We start from the raw sequence: 23163 nt of genomic DNA on the forward strand, positions 1-23163 counted from the left end.
AATAATTGATTAAAATTAAGTGTTTATATAGAGATTTCATCATTATCTTAGGATGGTAGGTAAATGATTGAAGGACAGTTTTCATATATAGTAGAAGTAGGTGTCTTTGGATATCTTCTTTTCCCTATTATTGGATAAAACCATCAAGCTATTGACATCCTTAAGCAACATCTTTTCCTAAAATTAGTATTAAGATAAGTTTCATGCGCAATCAAAGACATTCTTTCGAATTTCTTGTATAGTGTAAACTGGTACAAAAAAGAGCATGCTTTATTGTGAATGACATGGTTGGGTCCCAAGAAGAAAATTCAGACAGAAACCACTAATGAACAATTTTGGAAAAATCATTAGGGTTACTGTTGTTCCACGCTACTGGCCTCAGTTTTCACCTCTGCACGTTCTTCTATGGGTAAAGAATTCTGGTGATGACTCATTTCTTCTTTGCTTTTTGCCCACAGAACACTATAGAGGCTTATAATAAGCACAATGCCTCCCAGAACGCTGAAACCAAAAAATTACAGGATTAGGGCAACGGAGTATAAAATTGGTTTCCACGTATTCTTCTTTGACTTTTGCCTTTTCATCACACTGTACTTCATAACTTTTGTTGATTATTTAATGCCGATTACCTAACTTTTCATGTAAAAGTATACTGATGTCAGAGGAATATGACAAAAATTAAATATGATAACACACATCAAACTGGTAATTCATGCAAATGGAAAGAATACTATATTTATAAGCTTATACATAGTTGTCAAGGGTTCCAATACGTTTGTATATATGGAAAGGAATCAATAGTAGTTAAATTCGATTTACAACTTTTTCGTTTTCAACGATTTTATAGTACTGTTTTTTTACTCCTGATATACTTTACCATTTTAGTTATTTTAATCGTGTTGGAGTACTATTTTTTAAAATATGAAATAGATATGTTGACGAATTGTGTCAGGTACAGTAATCAAATTATGCTTTCGAAAAAAAAGAGACAAACTGTAAGAACCGAGAGATTTAAAGAAAATTGTAGCATAGATGTATGCACTGAATTGTACTATTCCGTTTTCAGAATGATACATAAAAGAAAGTTTCAAATTTCGTTTCATTGTCTGCATACACCCTCTCTTTTTCTAAAATTCTGATCTTTTCTTTTCTTCTTCTTCTCTTAAAAAATTTTCATCAGTTGATCAACTGTTCTTCGTTCAGGAGGAGCTTAAGTGATCCTTGAGCTGAAGGATTCTTTATCAACCAGTTAATTCAGTTATTTGAGTCAATAAATTTCATTTTCTCTTCTTAGTGTTTTAGTTTTCTGGTACATGCAAGGGAATATCCGTTGTATGTGTACATCAACTTCTTCTCATTTCTGATCCTAGTCTCAATCGTTTGGTTGATCCTTTCTCTTCAATCGGTGATCTTTAGGTGTTTTTATATTTTCTTGAAATTCAAACAATTTTTTCTAAAGGGTAAAACCTTTCTATTCGGTTAAGAGGTAAGGAAAGCTAGTTAATTTAATTATGATTTTCAATGTATGGAATTACTGTTTGAATGGTTGCATGTGTGTAACTTGAATGTTTCATTGAATTGTGTTAAATCGGTGAATGTTGGAACCTGTGAACTGGTTGGAGTTTCTCTCCATAAGTGTTCGGTCTATTCTGATATTAAGGAAGTGGGTAGGTGAGAATGAGAGTTTGGGGTTAGGAGTGAAATCTGGTATGGGACTCTTTGGGATGATGTTAGAACGATTTTAAGAACCTTTGGATAGGCGTAAAATGGTATATGAATCAATGTTTGGAATATTAGAAGTTGATAAGTTGTATTCAATTGGTAAAGATAGTTGTTTAACATAATTCTGCAATTATTCTGCAGAATTATGCAGATCACCGAGTGTCATTCATTGACCATTCGACTTTCTTCTTGTGTTCAGTCTTAACTGAGTTATACTTCTGTAGAGCTTTTCAGTTAATGACCGATCGGTCTTGTGCTAGTATTCAATATAATATAGCATTAGATCTAGTCATAGCCTTTCGTCTTAACCTAGTATTCAGCCTAGATAAAGTATCCGATATAGTAGGTTCAAGGTCTTACATTAGTACTTGGTTTGCATAGGCGTTCGGTCACTTTAGTAATCGGTCCTACCTGAGTATTTTGTCTAAGTCTAGAGTGTTCAGTTTTAGTGGGGTGTATGGCCTCTTACTAGCGCTCGGTTTTATACTAACGCTCAGTCTCGTACTTGTATTCAGTCTCAACTACGTTCGGCCTCTCATGAGCCTTACCTGTTAATGACCGTTCGGTGATATTTTTGAAATCGAACATATATTAGTATATAGTATCAACTCTAAGTGTTCGACATAAGCTATAGGTGTTCGGCCTAAGCCATAAGCGTTCGGTCTAAACTTAGTACTTGGACTGGTGGTAGTATCCGGTCATGATGTGGTACTTAGAATCCTCTAGTTGTCGGTCATTAATAGCGCTCGACCTTCTCTTCATTTGTATCTATTATTGACCGTTCGGTCTCCACAATGCACATGGTGTTCGGTCTTGTTCATATATGTTGGTGATTTTGTTTGGCCTATATTTATAGTTATTCTAGTATGTTTTTTTAATTAATTGTTCCAATTGCTTTGATGGCTTATGTATGCATTATCATAATGGTGTCAAAAGGAAAGTATGATATGATATTTGTAATATGGATGTGAAAGAGAATTCCAAGGAGGAATGTCTTAGTGATTGGTTATCAAGGTTGTGGTAAAGGATGAATATGAACAGCGAAATTCACGGCGTTCATCCTGACATTCTAATGACTACCAATAGAGATGGGTAAGTCATGTTGTGAGAATAACAGGAGGTCCTAGCCTATAGGGTATCGTAGGTGAGTTATAACGGACTAATCCCGGGTGGCAGCTGAGGGTATCCAGTTACTACATCACCTGGGTGCACAAACGACCCCAAGCTAGATATTCATATAATCCGGATGGTCAAGTCAAGTAGTCGGTCTTTGCTTGAATTAATGTGTTCGGTTCTGGCCTGTTTGAGTGGTCAGTCATTACTTGATTATAAGTGTTTGGTTGTTACATGCTTATGTATTTCTTTTAGTTATATGACTAGTATGATTAATTAAATTACTCTAGCTTACCCTTCTCTTCTACTTTGTTTATGTTGTTGTTCGGTATTTCTTCCTTGCAATGATCACCTTGTGGGTGTGAGCAGAAAGAGACGAGCGTTTATTGGAGCAAGTGCTGGATGATGAGGACCCAGCTGTTTAGATTAGGATCGTTCGGTCATATGTGTATATAGTTTTGTATGAACCATTCGATTATGTATCTAGTTTGTAGAAGAGTTTAACTTCGCAAAGTTTTAATTTTATGGTTATTTTGGGATAACTATATTATTAATACTTTACTGTTAAGTGGATGACTGTTCTATCATATCATTTCATGTGATGATTCTAATATGTAGTTTATACTATATTTTGGGATGTTACGTTTATGGTATTAGACCAGTTCTTTCCTTAGGAATCCTGTAGGTTTTGAGTGTGCCTTGCTTGTAATTGTGTGCTCTTAGTTATGTTTAGTGGTTGTCCTTGTCTCCTTGAGTTACACTGATGACTTTTTCTCTCTATGTAAGTAGAAGATGGCAAATCGGTCTCCCTCTTCTCCACCTCACAATCCTGACACATCCAACATGATGAGAATGATGGAGTTTGTGTTGGAAGTAATGCAACAACAAAACACTCTATTAGTTCATCAATATACTGTGGCCTTGCAGTAGTTGGAGGCTGCTAGGGTGTCAGCTAAGACATCCGAGAGGCAATATTTGGATTTAATGTTAAGTGGTAGGGCTACAACAGGTCCTTCTTCATCCAATCTTTATCAGGAATGGAGTTTGGAGATTTTTCTTCAACATCATCCGACCAAGTTTGATGACAAATGCAGTCCGGATGAAGCTGATCAGTGGTTCCAGGATATGAAACGAATTTTCAACGCCAAAAAGTGCCCGGATGAAAATAGGTTGGCCTTCTCCGAATACTTACTGATTGGGGAGGTCAGTCATTGGTGGAGCAGTATGAGGATTTTGCTGGAGGGGAGTGGTTCTCCCATCTCTTGGGAGGTGTTTAAGAAGAAGTTTTACACCAAATATTTTCTAGATAGTGTTCAGTTTGCTAAGGAAGTGGAGTTTCTCCAGTTGGTGTAGGAGGCATGTCGATTTCTGAGTATGTCGATCGGTTTAAGCACCTACTTAGATTTCAAACTTTAGCAATGGATGAAGAGTGGCAGTGTAGGAAACGAGTTGAGGGGCGATATCAAGTTGTTGGTGGCCGACTTGTGCATCAAAGAGTTTTCTGCCTTGGTGGAAAGGGCTAGAGTTCTTGAGAAGACCAAGCTGGAGGTTGAAAGTCAGCAAAGACCACCACCGAGAGTTGGAGGATCGATTGCATCTAGAGGCAGCCTCGGTTCTAGGAGGACCCCATATTCTCAACCTTCTTCTTCAGGGTCCAGTGGTTTCTCTTCTTAGTCATCTGTCTCTGCGGGTCAACAGGGGCAACAAGGGTCAGTTAGCTGTTACAATTATGGGGGACCTCACTATAAGCCAGTATGTCCTCAATTGGGAAGATATAAGAGATGCAATCGGTGTAGAAGGGATGACCACTGGGAAAAAGATTGTCCTTTGGGCAGAAGGACTGTCTCACGACCGCCGCATGCTGGGAGGTTTCAGTAGAGGAGTGGTGGCCAAGCACAAGCTGTTGACCGAGCCTACGCAATGACAGGAGCAGATGTAGCAAATTCAGGTAATCTTATTATTAGTACTTGTTTGCTGCATGGAGTACCTTGTTGTGTGTTGTTTGACTCGGGAACAACATATTCCATTATCTCAAAGGAATGTGTTGAGAAGTTGGGGTTGTCAGTCGGAGAGTTCCAGTTTGATCTGGTGGTGCCAACCCCAGCAACTGGTGTAATTCGAACATCTACCATGTGTGCTAGATGTCCAATTGAGGTTGAGGGTCGTAGGTTCAAAGTGAACCTTCACTACAAGAAATGCGTTAATTACCGAAGGCTTATTACCGAAGGCCTTTAGACCGTCGATAAATAACGTTTTCCGAAGGCTTGTGAGCCGCCGGTAATGTGTTCGATTAATTAGGGCCAAAAATAGGATATTCCCATTCTCAAATTCATTTCGCACCAAAGTAATAATCTTCGTCTCCTCTCAAAGCTGGCCACGAAAACCCCCTTCCCCCTTTGCTCGAAACCCTTCGCCCACAAAACCCTTGTCCTTTGCATCAATCCTAAGCACGAAACCTTGGAGGAGTGATTTGCAGTCATCCCTGTCTCAGCTGCCAGTGTGGTTTTGGGCTGTATATCGCAACGTGGTGGGTTGGGAGGCTCTATTGGAGTTCAATCATGAAGAGAGGGTTAGAAATAGACTAATGCAAGTGATTGTAGAAACTAAAGAGTAAAGAAAGGTGCGAGTGCAAGCTAGGAAGCATTTCGGGTTGAGTGCGAGACGGGTGAGGTTACGGAGTTTGGAGGAAACATTTTGCGGAGAGGGCAAACACATTTTCCAGGTATGGAGAGCTCTTAATTTCTTGTTTGGATTAAACGTAATGGATGAAATCTGGTTTGAGTTGGACGAAACTAAAAATCAAATTTGTATCTTTTGAGTTTAGAATATTGTATGATGGCTGGTGATTATTGAATTTAGTTATACTCTTAGTTATTGTGCTGATAAGATTAAATGTAACCAAGTAGTGCAAATGTTGTAGTTGCAAGGGATATTTAGGAAATAAAGATGCAGAGAAGTTTTTGTAATATGGTCATGAGCATGTGATTTTGAGGACTAAGTTAATATGTAGGAATGTTAAATACTGATGCATGAATGTATCATATTTGGGTAATGGGGTTAAAGCTATTTGTTAATTTGTTTGGACTATTTAATAAGAGAATGAAAGTTTATTTTGAGATACTTAACTGCTATTAAGATCAATTCAAAAATAAATCTATAAAAATCATTCAAAAACAGAGGTAAAATCCATTTAAACAAATTTTGAATGACTAAAGAAAGCTATAAATCAACTTAAAAATTAAAATCTTCAAGAATTCAATACTCAAAACCTACCAAAGCACTCTAAAACTAGGCTAAACAAGGTAAAAGTAAGAACTAAACTAAAACAGAATCAAACTTGTAAAGAAACTTCCTAATAAGTCTTAAATGTCTAAAGAAAACTAAGAGCACTTCAAAAGTCACTAATTCTAAGAGATTCTAAAACTCACTAAAGAAAGCCTAAAAGTACACTCAAACTAGTATAGAAATGAGGACTACACTAATTGCAGTGCAGTAAAATGCACTGCAGCTTTGTAAACAAGTTTTAAATGTTAAAAGCAAGTTAAGAAACAACCTAAAACCTACCTCTCTACAAAAACTCAAAAATTGACTATTGAGAACCTAAAACTATGCTAGAAATCTCAAATCATGAAAAATTCTCTAAACTAACAGATGAAGTTGTAATGTAACTATCTAAACATGTTTTAAATGGTACAAGACTATTGAAAACTATGGTAACTAATGAAAATAGGAAAGAAATCAAAATCTGCTTATGAAAATCGGAAAGATGCACTAGAAAGGTCAAAAGTTGCAAATTGCACTAAAGTAACCTAAGAATGTGCAATGTTCTTATCCTAACAAGAGTAAAGTAGTCAAATGAAGCTAAGAAAGATGTCAAATTGTATCAAGTAGCTAAATATCAAAATTTGGCTACTTAAAACCTAAAAAGTGTACTAAATAGGTGAAAAAATGGGAATTCACCTAAAGTAACCTAAGAATGTACAATCTTCATATCCTAACAACTTTAAAGTACTTAAATGAAACTAAGAAACATGTCAATTTCAAAGTAGTACACAAATCTCAAAATTAAAGTACTTAAAACCTAAAAAGTGTTGTAAATAGGTGACAATTTCGAAATTGACCTAAACTAACCTAACAATGTGTAATGTTCTTAGTCTAACAAGTTTAAAGAACTTAAATGAAGCTAAGAAAGATGTCAAATTGTATGAAGTAGCTAAATATCAAAATTTGGGTACTTAAAACCTAAAAAAGTGTACTAAAAAGGTGAGAAATTAGGAATTCACCTATGGTAACCTAAGAATGTGTATTCTACACATCCTAACAAGTATAAAGTTGTGAAATGAAGCTAGGAAAATACTCAAAAGCAATAAACTACCTAAAACTCAAAGTTTGAGTAGTTAGAACCCAAAAAAGTGTACTAAAAGGGTGAGAAAATGGCAATTCACCTAAAGTAGACTAAGAATAACTAATGATAATATTCTAACAAGTCTAAAGTAATGAAATGACACTAGGAAACTACTCAAAAGCAAACAAGTACCTAAAACTGAAATTTTGAGTAGTTAGAACCTAAAAAAGTCTACTAAAAAGGTGAGAAATTTGCAATTCACCTAAAGTAGACTAATTTTAACTAATGTTAATATCCTAATAAGTCTAAATTAGTCAAGTGAAGATAGGAAACTACTCAAAAGCAAACAAGTACCTAAAACTCAAAGTTTGAGTAGTTTCAACCTAAAAAGTTCACTTAAAAGGTGACAAATTGCCAATTCACCAAAAGTAGAGTAATTTTAAGTAATGTTAACATCCTAACAAGTCTAAAGTAGTGAAATGATGGTAGGAAAGTGGTCATAAGCAAAAAATTCCCTAAAACTCAAAATGACACTACTTAAAACCTTAAAAAATGTAGTAAAAAGTACCTAATTGAGTCATTACAGGTCAAATTTCGTTCTGCTGTGATTTTGTGATATTTGGAAGTTTAAACAAGTTCAAATTGATGTATTAAAGCTGTTAGAACCATTGATATGAAGTTAGAATGACCTATATGCAATTTAGTATGTCAAACCATCATATTTGAGCCATTTTTGGAACTTGCAAAGTGAATCTGAGTTGCATTTCTGTTTTATGCATAATTAGAGTTCAAATAAGTGTATTTTGATGACTTAAAACTGTTAAAATGATTAGCAAAGTGTTAGAATGGCTTAGGCACAAAATCACTTTCAAAACCACCAATTTTGAATCAATTTTGGGAAGTAGAAAGGTGATTTTGAGTAGCAGTTTGGTTTTGAGTTAAATTTGAGTTCTAACAAGTTTTAATTCACCAAACAAAGTTGTTGAATTGGTGAAAAGCAAAGAATAACCTAAAACTCAAAGTTTGAGTATTTAGATTATAAAAAGTGTACTTATAAGGTGAGAAATTGTCAATTCACCTAATATAGTCAACATCCTAACAAGTATAAATTAGTGAAATGAACCTAAGAAACTAGTCAAAAGCAAAGGATTAGGTAAAACTCAAAGTTTGAGTTGTTAGAACCTAAAAAAGTGGTTCCAAGTTGGTGAAATGCTGTTGAAAATCAAGCCAAATTGCTACTTTTAGAGCTACTTCTTTGTCCAATTCAGCAACCCTTCCATTACCTAGTATGCTACCCCCTTGGAGCAAGAATTCTGGACCTTGGACGCCTCACCAAAACGTCACAACACCCCACCACACACTAAACCAGTCACAGCAAAAATCTGCACTGCACCAGATTTTAATTTCAAGTAACAGACTTTGTAGCACAATTTGAAGGCCAAACAAGTGGATTTCAAATGATTTTAAGCCTTGAATCAATAGAGGGACACAAAAGGAACCTAGGAGAGGCACTAGATCAGATTAAGCACGCAAGAAAAGTAAAAAACGAAGAGCCAAAAGTAGTGCAGTAAGGTGTTTGATAAAAATGCAACTGTTTGATGAAAGTCTCCAAAGAAGTGCAGATTTTGTGATTTTCGGTTTTTGGGGTTCAAAACTGGATTGCTTGGTTTTCAAATGATTTTTATGATTGGATTATACTTTTTTGATCATATAATTCCATTTTCAAACATGTAACCAGCTCTTGCCAACCCATAATTAAAATTTAAAGAATGTACAAAATTAAACACACTAAAAATGAAAACTGCACCAGAAAAATGGTTTTAAAAGTGTGCTTTCAAATCCAAAAATGAGTGGCAGTGTTTCTAAAGCTCAAGTGATGATTCAAGAAACTTTATATCATCAATTTAAAGGTGTTTAAACATTGAAACAACAAGGAATCACACTACACTCAAAAATCACTAATTCACTTTCAAATTTAAGCAAAATTGATGGTTTAGGAAGTGATTTTGCATGTAGGCTCAAATTTGACGAAATGAACAGTGCACACAGGTTTGAAATGGTAAAATAAACTTGTTCAAACATTCACAATGGACAGAAACAACCAGATGCTTCAAATCACACTTGCTATAGCCAATTATGCAGCATTTTAAACCCAAAATTAGCACTAGAATTGAAAACACACACTGGAATCAAACTGTACAGCATAAACAAAGCTAAAGGAAGTCCTAATTCACCAGATCTAGGTACAAAATCTTAGCTAGGAGATTTTAAATGGCCTAAGACACAACAAAATTCTGATGCAGTTTTGGTGACATTTTCATACATATTTGTCTATAGTAACTATGATTTGTTGAATCTTGCTGTGTTTGTGCATATACAATGTTTGAGCAAGTTTATTTTGCCATTTTAAAGTTGTGTGCACTGTTGAAATGATCATTTTTATGCCTATATGTAGAATCATGTCTTAAACCATCAAAATTGGCTTTAAAATGGAAGTGAACCAGTGAATTCACATTACAATCTGTTTTCAAACTGTTTGAGTGTTTAAATATCTTTAAAATGATGATAAAATTCTGCATTGCTGCATTGCTGTATTGCTGTATTGCTGTAAAATTCTGCATTGCTATATTGCTATAAAATTCTGCATAAAATTCTGCATTGCTGTATTGCTGTAAATTCTGCATAAAATCTTTGTTGTTTTGGTGTAAAATTCTGCAAAAATAGCTTACTATTTTGCTGTATAACCTGCATAAAAATCTGGTTGTTTTGATGGTATATTCTGCATAAAAATCCTTGGCTATTTGACCATGTGGGAAGAGCATGCATGTGGAAGGATTTCTTATTTTATTTCTGTAAGGTGTGGGTGATGTGTTTCAATAGAAGAGCCACAGTGTGGTGGTGATGTGAAGAAAACAGAAGAAGAATAGACAAGAGTGTGTGGTTGTGAAACTGTAGAGTAATGGTGTGTGAATAAAAAGAGAAAGGAGATAGAAGAGGTTATGGCAGCTGTAAGTGCTAACTTTAGTTCAAAAATATACAATCTGTGAGTTTTTTTTATTCATGTCATCCATAATGAATTTCCTACCATTCTAGCTCTGCATTATTGAACTTGATCATTCTTGACTATTGAGGTTGAATTTTAATTATTTGTTATGATTGGTGTTTTTGCTTCTGGTTCAAACATTCCTGTAGACATAGTGAAGGCAACACGTGAATGTAAACAAGGTATAACAACAACCCAACCTTTTAACATTTAAGTACAGCCAATTTCATTACACCAATTCATGATGTAAGAAGGTAATATACCTATGTTGATGTTGGTTTTAGTTCTCTTCAAGTTGCAGTAGTAAAATACATAATCCAGATTGAGGTTTATATCTCTTAATTTTATTGTATAATATCTCTTAATTTACAATCATATGTTTAACACTCTAGCATCACATTCTGCAGCAGCCCAGCGCCCTGTTTTTTTTTTTGCCCTTTGGAAATTACCGAAGGCTTTTGGCCCTCGGTAATTACCGAAGGCTTTTGACCCTCGGTAATTACCGAAGGCTTTTGACCCTCGGTAATTACCGAAGGGCGAAAGCCCTCGGTAAATGTTAGCGACAAGGGATTTACCGAGGGCTCTTTGGCCGTCGATAAGCCTTCGGTAATTACCTTTTACCGACGGTTTTGGGCTGTTTCCGAGGGCTTCTGGCCTTCGGTAATGCCCTTCTTTTTTGTAGTGCTTATCTGTTTACCTCTCAAAAGCTTGGAGGTAATTCTAGGAATGGATTGGTTAGCCACAAATCCTATTCTTATGCAGATCGCCGAGTGTCATTCATTGACCGTTCGACTTTCTTCTTGTGTTCGGTCTTAACTGAGTTCTACTTTTGGAGAGCTTTTCAGTTAATGATCGATCAATCTTGTGCTAGTAATCAATTTAATATAGCGTTAGATCTAGTCATAGCCTTTGGTCTTAACCTCGTATTCAACCTAGATAAAGTATCCAGTATAGTCTAGGTTCTAGGTCTTACATTAATACTTGGTTTGTATTGGCGTTCAGTCACTTTAGTAATCGGTCCTATCTGAGTATTTTGTTTAAGTCCAAAGTGTTCAGTTTTAGTGGGGTGTATGGCCTCTTACTAGTGCTCGATTTTATGCTAACGCTCGGTCTCGTACTTGTATTTGGTCTCAACTACGTTCAGCCTCTCATGGGCCTTACCTGTTAATGACTGTTCGGTGATATTTTTGAAATCGGTCTTATATTAGTATACGGTATCAACTCTAAGTGTTCGGCCTAAGCTATAGGTGTTCGGCCTAAGCCATAAGCGTTCGGTCTAAACTTAGTACTTGGACTGGTGGTAGTATTTGGTCACAATGTGGTACTCGGAATCCTCTAGTTGTCGGTCATTAATAGTGCTCGACCTTCTCTTCATTTGTATCTATTATTGACCGTTCGGTCTCCACAATGCACATGGTTTTCGGTCTTGTTCATATATGTTGGTGATTTTGTTTGGCCTATATTTATAGTTATTCTAGTATGTTTTTTTAATTAATTGTTCGGATTGCTTTGATGGCTTATGTATGCATTATCATAATGGTGTCAAAAGGAAAGTATGATATGATATTTGTAATATGGATGTGAAAGAGAATTCCAAGGAGGAATGTTTTAGTGATTGGTTATCAAGGTTGTGGTAAAGTATGAATATGAACAGCGAAATTCACGGCGTTCATCCTGACATTCTAATGACTACCAAGTCTCAAGTAGAGATGGGTAAGTCATGTTGTGAGAATAACAGGAGGTCCTAGCCTATAGGGTATTGTAGGTGATTTATAACGGACTAACCCCAGGTGACAGCTAAGGGTATACAGTTACTACATCACTCGGGTGCACGAACGACCTCAAGCTACATATTCATACAATCCGGATGGTCAAGTCAAGTAGTCGGTCTTTGCTTGAATTATAATGTGTTCGGTTCTGGCTTGTTTGAGTGGTCGGTCATTGAATGATTATAAGTGTTTGGTTGTTACATGCTTATGTATTTGTTTTAGTTTTATGATTGGTATGATTAATTAAATTACTCTAGCTTACTCTTCTCTTCTACCTTGTTTATGCTGTTGTTCGATATTTCTTCCTTGTAATGATCACCTTGTGGATGTGAGCAGAAGGAGACGAGCGTTCGCTGGAGTAAGCGCTAGATGATGAGGACCCAACTGTTTAGATTAGGACCATTCGGTCATATGTGTATATAGTTTTGTATGAACCGTTCGGTTATGTATCTAGTTTTGTAGAAGAGTTGAACTTCGTAAAGTTTTAATTTTATGGTTATTTTAGGATAATTGTACTATTAATACTTTATTGTTAAGTAGATGACTATTCTATCATATCATTTCATGTGATGATTCTAATATGTAGTTTATACTATATTTTTGAATGTTACATAAACGTTTTTTATATATTTAATATTTCTAATTTTACGATATTTATGTCTTCTTACATTTGGTTGAATTGCAATATTTATTGAACTTCAATTTTGTTCATCTTTTTTTTTCGGTGATTTAATATTCATATTTTAGAATGATCATAATTTTTGTCAATTATATATCAATTTTGTGTACATTAGTTTTTTTATATTTTTATTAATTTTTTAAATATTTCTATTAATTTTTTTTACTGCATTTAAAAGGAATATGTCTCGAAAATCACTTCTCTAGTAGGAGAATTCATTACATGATTACCTTAATTGGTAGATTCTTGAGCAAATCCTATTATAGTTTCTAACCAGAAAAATAATTGAGATTAAGAAATTGTGCTCTGGTAGACCCATAAAACACAATGGGATGAGCAGTGATATTAAAATTAGAGAAAGTTACAAAGAATAAGAATAAAAGTAGATAAAGTACTTAAACAGCTATAAGACACGTACGTTATTCTAAATCATGCAATAGTGAACTTGTAGAAGTGTTAAAAAAACAAACTCAACTAAGAATTCTTTAATTGAACTAAATTAAATTACACACAAAACATAAATTATTTTTATTGGGAATTAAACTATTTCTTAGTTTAGTTTTTAAATTTAAAAAGTTTTCGTACACTACTGAAATGATTATTAGAGTTGAAAATATAATTCACAAAATTATCCAACTTTTTAATTATTTCTGGGAGTCACAAATTCTTTGAGATTTTTCCACTGTAATTTATTTTATCAGTACAAATAACTTAAGCTGTAAATTTGTCTGGTAAAAATTGTTTCAATAAGAATGTGTCTTAGTAACCACAAAGTAATGTAACAAGATGGCAACACACTATAGATTCCTGCGTGAAAAGTTTATTTTTCATTATGATTTTTGTTTGATTCTGCATATTGATTTTATATTAATTTATTAGATCCAATTTATATCTCTGTATCTATATATATAAAAAATATTATTTGTCTGTATCTATATATATAAAAAATATTATTGTGCATTTATTAATAAATGAACTCATGCATAAATTTAAGTGAAAACATCAGAGTAATAAATTATTTTTATATTCTCCTTAGGTATGTAATAAGAGTGCATTCAATTTCGAAAGAAAAAAAAATACTGTTTAGTTAAAAAAAATATAAAGTATATAGGTCACTAAACTAACTAAAAAAGATTCAGTTTAAAGAAATAACTTCTTTTTACCTTTATTCATGAGTTTGGTTTGGTCCCATAATTATTAATATTTTATATTTTATATTTTACTTTTAATAATATTTTTTATGTGATGATAAATGAAAAACGTGTTTACAATGTAAGTATAGTTAAGATATCAATATATATATATATATATATATATATATATATATATATATATATATATATATATATATATATATATATATATATATATATATATATATATATAATTAGCATGAGTTATGATAAAAGAAAATGGGAGAAAAATCTTTTGTCTGTTTTTTCTATATATACAATTTAATTCACATATATCCTCCACTTATATCTTTTAATAGATTTAGCATGTGTGGAAATGCTGTAAAGATATAAATAGAACTTAATCATACATTTTCTCTGGTTATATCTCTTAAAGGTATCATAATCAATCTCCTTTCATCTTCAAAAATGTTATTTTAATAAATATACAAATATAATTTTCTAAGAGTCTAGTTTATTTATCACATCTATATCCTAAGTATCATATATTACTCTAAAATAGTTTTTAAATACTATAAGATAACAATCTATATCACATGACTACTTATGTCCAAATTTATAAACATAACACGGACGATAAACAGGAGAGAATAAATAGGCAAAACAAGATTTTTAATCTTTCTCTGCAATCTTGGGAGGATTTATGATAATGGAAAACTTAATTAATTAAAATTATGAAAAAGATTAGTTAAGTTTAAATTTAATAGAATGACTAAAATAACCAAACAAGTTATATAATCTATTTGGTTATAGAATACTTCAATAACATATGGAAACTACCACAAACAACAAACATTTTTGTTTTAGAGATTTTCCAAAATTAAATCCGAAAGACTTTTATTACTGATGAAGTTTTGGGTATAATATATTCTTTTAGACAATTTGAATTTTGATGTAATGAGAGTTAACTAGTTTTCGTTTCTAGTTTTTATGTATATAACTGAAATTTTTATGAACATCAGCCCATAAGGAGATGCAACATTTTATTTATTTGTATAAGCTGTTAAGCACATTTGCTAATTTTATTTTATTTTATTTATAAAAGCGTACTCTTGGCTGTCATAATCCGTAATGTATATTAAAGTATATAACTTGGAATTTGATGAAGTTTTGTTGTTTCATTATTTTGGTTTTGTCGAAATAACGTGGATAGCATTACGTTGTGAAGAATTTCTTTAGTTTAACGTGGGCATGGATTGGACTTTTAAAATCCAATCCAATGTACTCTAGATCAAATTGGATCACATTTTGGATCCATATATATATTTTTCTGGAGAAATAGTTTATGTTTTCTAAAATTAAAACATAAATGTTTGGATCAAGTTTTAAATCTAGATCTATTCAGTCAACTTGTCTTTATTACAGCTGTCAATTGATCACCTTATAGGGTTTGAATTTAATCAAGGTAAGTTAGAGAAAAAAAATTTTCACATGGTTAAAACCGCCTTGTTGAAAAAGTCCACATAATTAAAATATTCATAAAATTCCTATGGGTCAAAGCTAATCTATGCACTCTTTTTTCAAAAAAAAATGAAAAAAATATTAATTTTTTAAAATATATTATTAGACATTTGGTTTAGGTTGATTCGTCTTAATTTTCAATCTAAATAAGTTTGTCTTGAATTTCAGTCAAACAATTCATAGTTGACTTTCAATCTAAGTCAAACCATCTCTACCTTCGGTCTAGACTAACTCGTCTCAAACTTTAGCCTAGGTTAGCTTGAGTTGACTCCAGTTAACCTTTGGCTTGGGTCACATCAGTCTTAACCTTTGGTTCGAACTAGTTTGTCTCAACCTTTGGCTAGGACTAGTCTATCTCGACCAATTAATCCAATTTGACTCATCTCAACCTTCGAGTCAGACCCACCCATCTCGACCTTCGGTCTAGACTAATTTGTCTCAAACTTTAGCCTAGGTTAGCTTGAGTTGACCCCAGTTAACCTTTGGCTTGGGTCACATCAGTCTTAACCTTTGATCCAAACTAGTTTGTCTCAACCTTTGGCTAGGATTAGTCTATCTCGACCAATTAATCCAATTTGACTCGTCTCAACCTTCGAGTCAGACCCACCCATCTCGACCTTAGGTTAAAGGTGAGGCCGAATTTGGGTTGGGGTTAATTCGGTCAAATTTCAATTAATGCTAACTCATCTGAATTAAGCCAAATTTGAGTTGGAATCGACTCAACCAAATTTGACAAAATTTCGACAAGAATCCACTAAATCGAAATTAGACTGGAACTAACTTGATCGAATTAGATCAAATTTTCGCATAGACTAACTCTTCCAAATTCAACTAAATTTTAGTCAAGATCTACTATACTGAATTTAGATCATGATTGACTCGCCAAAATTTGATTAACTTTTAAAAAAGAACAAACTAAGCCAAATTTTATCAATTAATCAAACTAATTCAAAAAATTTGACCAAATTTAGCACAGATTCGACTCAACCAAATTATGAAAATTTGGTTAGACTTGGTAAAATTTGGCCGACGGAGGGACCCTAACTTAAGTTTAGGTGAATAATGAGTTGGTGTTATCGTTGGGTAATTAGTCTATACTTTCACTACAAAAAAGAAGGGCATTACCGAAGGCCAAAAGCCCTCGGAAACAGCCCAAAACCGTCGGTAAAAGGTAATTACCGAAGGCTTATCGACGGCCAAAGAACCCTCGGTAAATCGCTTGTCGCTAACATTTACCGAGGGCTTTTGCCCTTCGGTAATTACCGAGGGCCAAAAGCCTTCGGTAAGGGCCAAACGTAAATAGGGCTTTTGCGATCCAGAATTTCCTCTTCGATCTCTTCTCTAGAAAGAGCGATCCAGAATTTCCTCTTCTCCTTCTTCTCGGCGCAATGAGTGTCTGTGAACCCTCGTAGCCGGAGGGACTTCGGAGCGGGGTTCTCGCCGTGGTTCGAAACGGCGTCGTGAAACTCTCCCGCGCCGTTGTTGGCGTGGTTCCGTGAAGGACCAGTTCCGATCTCGAGCGCAGACTTGGGGAGCGCGGGTTTGCGGGGTCGCAAGTTCCACGGCTTTTGCACAGCCTCCTCGGCGTCCTCGATGTCGCGCTTCGCAGCTTCGTCGTTAGTTTCATCGTTGCACGACGGCGCCTGAAGTGGTTGTGGTGGTGGAGCTAGCGGCTTGAGGGAGCAGGTGGGGAGTGCGAATCAGTTGCGATTGGTCCTGGATCCAAGGCGGTGGGGGCGGGAGTGGGGGTCGGAATCAGGTTCGGAGGCGTGATCGGAGGGGTGGGAGGAGGGGCGGCGGCAGCAGTGGTGATGCGCTGCGTTGGTGTGGTGGTTCTTGCCGTTGGCTCCCCATTTCAAGAAGGGAAGGGCGAACTTGTGCAGAGGCTGGGACTTCACCGGAGGCTGCGCCTGTGCGGTGGACATTCGGAAACGCAGAAAGCTCTGGAAGCTGGGGGAGGATTGTGTATTTGGAAACGATGTTGTTGGGAATGAGAGTAAGAAAATGGGGGAAAAGGAAGAAGAGAAGAGGAATACAGAGAAAAACGCTCACAGAATGTTTCATTCGAAGAGGGAAACTAAACCCTTTAATCCAATTTCTTGAGCCTTTTACCGGCGGCCCGCATCCTTCGGAACATCCTTCGATAAAAAAATATTACCGATGGCCTATAGGCCTTCGGTAAATACCCGCCGGTAATTTTAACATTTCTTGTAGTGTTTTTGGATGAGGTTTATAATACATGGAGCGTTTTTTTAGGTATTTTTACATGTCATGTATTCGTTTTTATATATTGGCTCAAAATGTATATATGTGGGTTCTTGAAATTTTGGGCAGGTGCATTATAATATTAAATAGTATTATTTTATTTGCTTTTTGATAACTATGTGGGTGTTTATTTGGTTTAGATTCTTTATACAGATAATATAAAAGTTAAAGTTTAGTGTAGTTGGGCAGTGGTAGTTTATATTTTTAAGAAAATATAGTGGATTTTATGATGTGCAATTTATTTATTTATTAAATTTTCAAATAAGATAAATAAATGTTACAGTCGAGTGTGTGTCACTTGTTGGGTTTTATTTGGGTAAAGCTTTGTTTAGCATTGTGGGTGTGGTGGATTGATTTTATGTATTGTGATTGGATGAAATGAATAAATATACTTGTTTGAAACAATGAATGTGTGTGTGGTGATTGAATTAGAGGTAGACACTCTTTCAGTTCGTAAGGCTGTGGTCGGTTGAGGGTATGTGGAGGAGATAATTTGGGAAAGAGTGATTGATTGAAGGTAAATTTTTTGTTGTTTGTTTGAGTGGATTTGAAAGTAATTGAGAGTGAATTTGGAAGTAAAGTTTGTTAGAATTAGTGTAGAATTTGATTGATGTGATAGATTTAAAAAATTTGTTTAATGGGTAGAAATTAAAGATTACCAAAATACCTCTAATTATTAAAATAATATAAAATGATAGTTATTAATTTTATATTTAATTGTAAAAATATTTATAAAGAGTAAACAATTAAAAATAATTATTAAAATTAAAAATAATTATTAAAATTAATTTTTAAAAAGTAAGCAAATTGTGGTTATTAGAATACACATAAAAAAACATAAGAAAAAAAATCAAAGGAATATGTATAGTTTATCATTGTGAAGTTGTCTGAGAAGGTGAAGCACTTCGAAATTGGATCGTCTTGGATTACATCATTACACGCAAAATCATTTCAAAAAGGAAAAGAAAAATTCTCTTCTCAGTCTCCACTTACCTAAATTCCCTACAACACCATTTGAAGTAGAAAAATTGAGAAAGATAGAGTGAAGAGAAAGAAATGGAGAAAATAAAACACAGAATGGTCAGGCCCAGTGGTTTTGTTCCTCCACGGCTTCTCGGAACTATGGTACTCGTGGCGCCACCAGCTTCTGTCGCTCTCCGTCGTGGGTTACCGAGCAATCGCCTCTAACCTCCGCGGGTATGACGACACTGACGCCCCGTCCTCCGCTTCTTCTTACTCCGCTCTCCACATCGTGGTATCCACCTCTCCAGGACTCTCTCCGCCGACGTAGCTCACCTTCCATTCCTCTCCAATCTCTCCCTCGCCAACAATAAGTTCTCCGGCCCCATCCCTCCGCCTCTCTCCTCCCTCTTTGCCCTCCGCTTCCCCAACCTCTCCAACAATGGCTTTAACCAAACCTTTCCCCCAAAGCTCTTGCGCCTCCAGAGACTCGAGGTCCTCAACCTCTACAACAACAACATCATCGGCTCACTCCCTCTGGCCGTCGCGCACTGGTCAGTACAAAATTATTCCAGATAACCGAATACATACCACTCTAGAACTGTGAGGGAATCGAATACAGAAAAAATGTAATCGAATACACCATGTTTTTACTCTAGGAACCGAATATAAACACATGGAACCAAATACATGTCCCTTTGTTTTTGTTTGTATCAGAGGAATCGAATATAAATGCTATGTAATTGAATACGCCTATGTTCTTCTTCGTCTTCAACCACTCCTCTTCATCTTCTCCATCTTCAAACACTTTGGAATCGGTTATTTTTACATTAGAATCGAATATGTTATTTGCACGTTAGTATGTTTGGACGTGGTATTATAAAATAAATCAAGGATAAATGTGACTTTTTAAACACAATCCCTCCAAATCGCGACACATTAGCGGGTGACGAAAATGTTATTCATTCCGCAAATCATCTTAAATCAGTCTGCGCATATCTTTTAAAACGAACACGCAAATCAATTTAAATCCTCGCTCGAAAATATGACTGAATAGTGAAATCCATTCATATAAACACATAAGAGAACACTAGGAATGAGAAGTAGAAATGATAACTTTGTATAATTATTTGGAAAGGAATAGGAAGTGACACATGTATTTTTGTTGATGAAACTTCCAATGAAAAGTAACATTTGTATATACAGTTAAAAAAATTCTCAAGAAAGTGATGAGAAATGACATTTATATATGAAAAATGTTTTCTTAATAACTTTTATATATTTCGTCAAACTAAAGAAGAGTAATGAGAAAGATTTGAAAGTAGCAGAAATAATGATTATTTTATTAGTGGACGAATATTTATAAGTTGCATACGAGAAATATAAATTAGTTTCTGATACTGAGATTATTGATAATTATATTAATTATTATCATGATATTATTGATGATTATATTAATTGTTATGACATGTTTTCTGAACTTACGACGATATATTTAAATTATTGTTTGAGAGAATAAAATTTTGTGGATGAATTTATTTTAGACAAATATTATTGTAAAATAATATAGATTTTTATTTAATTTTGAAAATTTAAATTTTATTCGAAAATTGTTTTAACAAATAAATGAAAAATTTAGTTTTCATTAATCTTAAATAAAAGTATGAAGTTACAAATTAAAATAATTTAAAATTTAAAATAATGATTAAATATTTTGATAACATCCTGAAGTAATATGATAATTGAGATATATGTAATATTTTATTATAATTTCAGTTTTTAAGGGAACTAAATAAAATATAATTTTTTTAACTGTTATAATAACTTCTTATTTTATTTAAATTCATTTTAACTATCAATCTTTACTAGGATTTTATAATATATTTTAATTAAATTTATTTTAATTTTTATTTATGTTTAAATTTTTTTCTTATATTAAACTGTTTTATAATTTTTATTTTATTTTATCATATCAATTAAATTGTTTACAAATATTTCAGCCAAATCCACTCATCTCAGTGTCTAAATCTTAGTGTTCACTCTCTTTCTCCACTTCATATCTCTCTTCCACTCTTAGCTGTATCCAATCCACAAACCATTTGTTAAGAAGTGACATGTCGGATTGGTGGTGGAAAAGTTAAGAAGTGACATCATTTTAAACAACACTTGAACAGAAATTTTAACTTACGTAATAAACAAAGATGTTAAATATTTTATATTAATATATATAAATAAATTAACTGAAAAACTTTCAATATGATCATAAATTTTGAGATTACATTATTTAATTAAATGTTAATAAATATAATATAGTATAATAGTCACGTAAACTAATTAGATACACTACAACAAAAATAACTTTATGAACTAAAATTGAAAAACCATTTTAAGCAAGAATTTGACAACGTAATAAATATATCATTTAAGTAACAAATAGTCTATTAGGTAAACAACATGTAAGTAATATATCAAATCACCCCTACAAAAATTCATTTGTGGTCAGCCATCTATAATATTAGATAAATGATTTTCCTCTTTATAAATATGGAAAGAGCTAGCCACACTTATAAAGATTCTCCTATTCAACTATTTTCAAACACCAAGCAGCATTAATTAACAAACAAATAACTTGCAATGATTTTAAACAATATTAAAAAAAGAAGACCATAGTCATGATCTTCATTATAGTTTTATATTAATTAATTAAATGATAACATTTTAACAAATAAAATTTCAACATGCATGTTGATATTTTAATTAATCTTTTTATTAAAATAATTAATTTTCTAAGATTTCATATGTATTTATAAATAATAAATAATGATAAGTATCCGAAGCATTGTAACTCTGACCTTCCCAAAAGTAGGGGCTCGCCCAAGAGAAATATAGAACCCGTGGTAGAAATGACAAAACTTAGCGGGTTCCACATCGCAGGAAAAACTGGTCCTCTCTTTTGGATAGCCCAAGCTTGCAAGTAGTAGATGAGTCCAGTCACTAGTGTCCCCTGTAAGATGCACCACCGTTTCAAACTTAACTCATCTAAACTTTTATTAATATACAGGTTGAAGCAGAAATAACACCAATTTATAATATATAATTAAATACAAATTTTATTTTATAAACCAATTTTGTAGTTAAACTTAAAATTCATTTATCTTCTGAGCATAATTCAACAACATGGTTGGTATTTGATACTTACACAGTAAACAACTGCAAGCAGTTTCATGTCCCAACCCAACTTCCACTGCTCAATATCTCTTTCAAAAGCTATAGCAATACAAAATGATTGGATTGAACTTGACAGGCACTGAAGGCTCGTGAACTTCAGCTTTGCAGGGTAGCTTTTAAGAATTTGAGCCTGCTCTTTTTTGGGATCAGTGTGAGCATAGATGAACTTATAAACTAACACTTGTTTAGCATAAGTTGGAATAGCAGAAATGTGCAACACAAGTGGATCTACCTGAATTACAAGCCAAATGCTCCAGATGATGACGCTCATGAACAAGACTACAGAGCCTAATACCCATCTTTTGCTGGATGAAAAATGATCCTCATGATGTGGACTCTTATCATTGTAGTAATGAGCAATCCTTAACTGTGGTCCCTTGTAAAAAGCAAGGGTGGCTACACCAACCAGGCACATGAACACACTTGCTATCTTTGTAACTCCACTTTTTGTCCTTATATGTACCTTCTCCATTCTGCAACATTGAGATGCAACACTCTCATAATGAAATTGCAGCTTCTACGAAAATCAGAATAGATATCACGGTCACTTTTACTCTTAAGATGTGTTTCCAGTGACTGTCCTAACTGTTACAAGAGACTGATACATATCAGAAATATTACCTGAGCAGCACAGCAAAGAAAAACGTAGATGCGGGGAGAGAATTGACAATTGCAGCAGCCAAAGTGGCAGACGTGTAAACAAGGGCAATAGCTTGCATATTTATAGTCAAAGTTACTCTGAAAAGCAACAAATTAAGGTCATATACCTAAGGTTCTCTCATAGTAACATTTTACGAGAAATCACATAGAAAAATAATAATACCATACCCGAAAAATGAAGACACAAAAATCTTGCAGAAGGTTGAAAAGGAAAGTGACACTGACACTACTGTTTTTCTGGAACATATCATAAATAAAATACATGTCAGTGATATATTAAGTAAATAAACACAGTAGGAAAGAAAAACAGAACCTTAATTACACACTTACTTCTCAAGTATGAAGGCCAGAGGAACCAAAACAAGTGCACCAATCAGCTGTCTATAAAATATGAACACAAAGGTATTCATTCCCCTGTTAAACACAGCCTTAGATAGCAGGGTTAGCCCTGAATATATCAATTGCACCACAAACATTGCCAAATATGGTTTTAGTTCACCCATTTTTCACCTCTTTATTTTCATTACTCAAGTGCGCGCGCGCACACACACACACATATATATATATATATATATATATATATATATATATATATATATATATATATATATATATATAAAGTTTCAAATTTGTCGTTCATTGATTGATCCTTTCCCTCAAGTGAAAAGTGTGGAGGTCGTGTTTGATTATGCTCTAATCAACTTACAACAGTTGGATTGGAAATG

At 33.9% G+C, this 23163-nt stretch overlaps 1 protein-coding gene across 1 annotated transcript; it reads right to left on the reverse strand.

Moving 5' to 3' along the window:
- Positions 1 to 103: 103 nt before the first annotated feature.
- Positions 104 to 22948, reverse strand: LOC108331286 (WAT1-related protein At5g64700). The gene is made up of 7 exons (XM_017565936.2): positions 22769 to 22948; positions 22607 to 22675; positions 22400 to 22516; positions 22011 to 22251; positions 21750 to 21908; positions 21403 to 21554; positions 104 to 501 (listed from the first exon to the last, which is right to left on the reverse strand). Exons 1-7 carry the CDS (start codon positions 22939 to 22941, stop codon positions 354 to 356), a joined length of 1059 nt encoding a protein of 352 aa, XP_017421425.1. The 5' UTR covers positions 22942 to 22948; the 3' UTR covers positions 104 to 353.
- Positions 22949 to 23163: the final 215 nt, after the last annotated feature.

The sequence above is a fragment of the Vigna angularis genome, chromosome 4 (genome assembly GCF_016808095.1).
Source record: "Vigna angularis cultivar LongXiaoDou No.4 chromosome 4, ASM1680809v1, whole genome shotgun sequence".
Lineage (NCBI taxonomy): Eukaryota > Viridiplantae > Streptophyta > Magnoliopsida > Fabales > Fabaceae > Vigna > Vigna angularis.

Bases quoted from the DNA above. Each gene is read 5' to 3' on its own strand.
- LOC108331286 (XM_017565936.2), bottom strand. From the start codon at position 22,941: ATGGGTGAACTAAAACCATATTTGGCAATGTTTGTGGTGCAATTGATA. The intron at 22,252-22,399 runs GTAATATTTCTG...TCAATGTTGCAG, and splicing joins TTCTTTGCTGTGCTGCTCAG to AATGGAGAAGGTACATATAA. The intron at 21,555-21,749 runs GTAAGTATCAAA...TGCATCTTACAG, and splicing joins TGCTTGCAGTTGTTTACTGT to GGGACACTAGTGACTGGACT.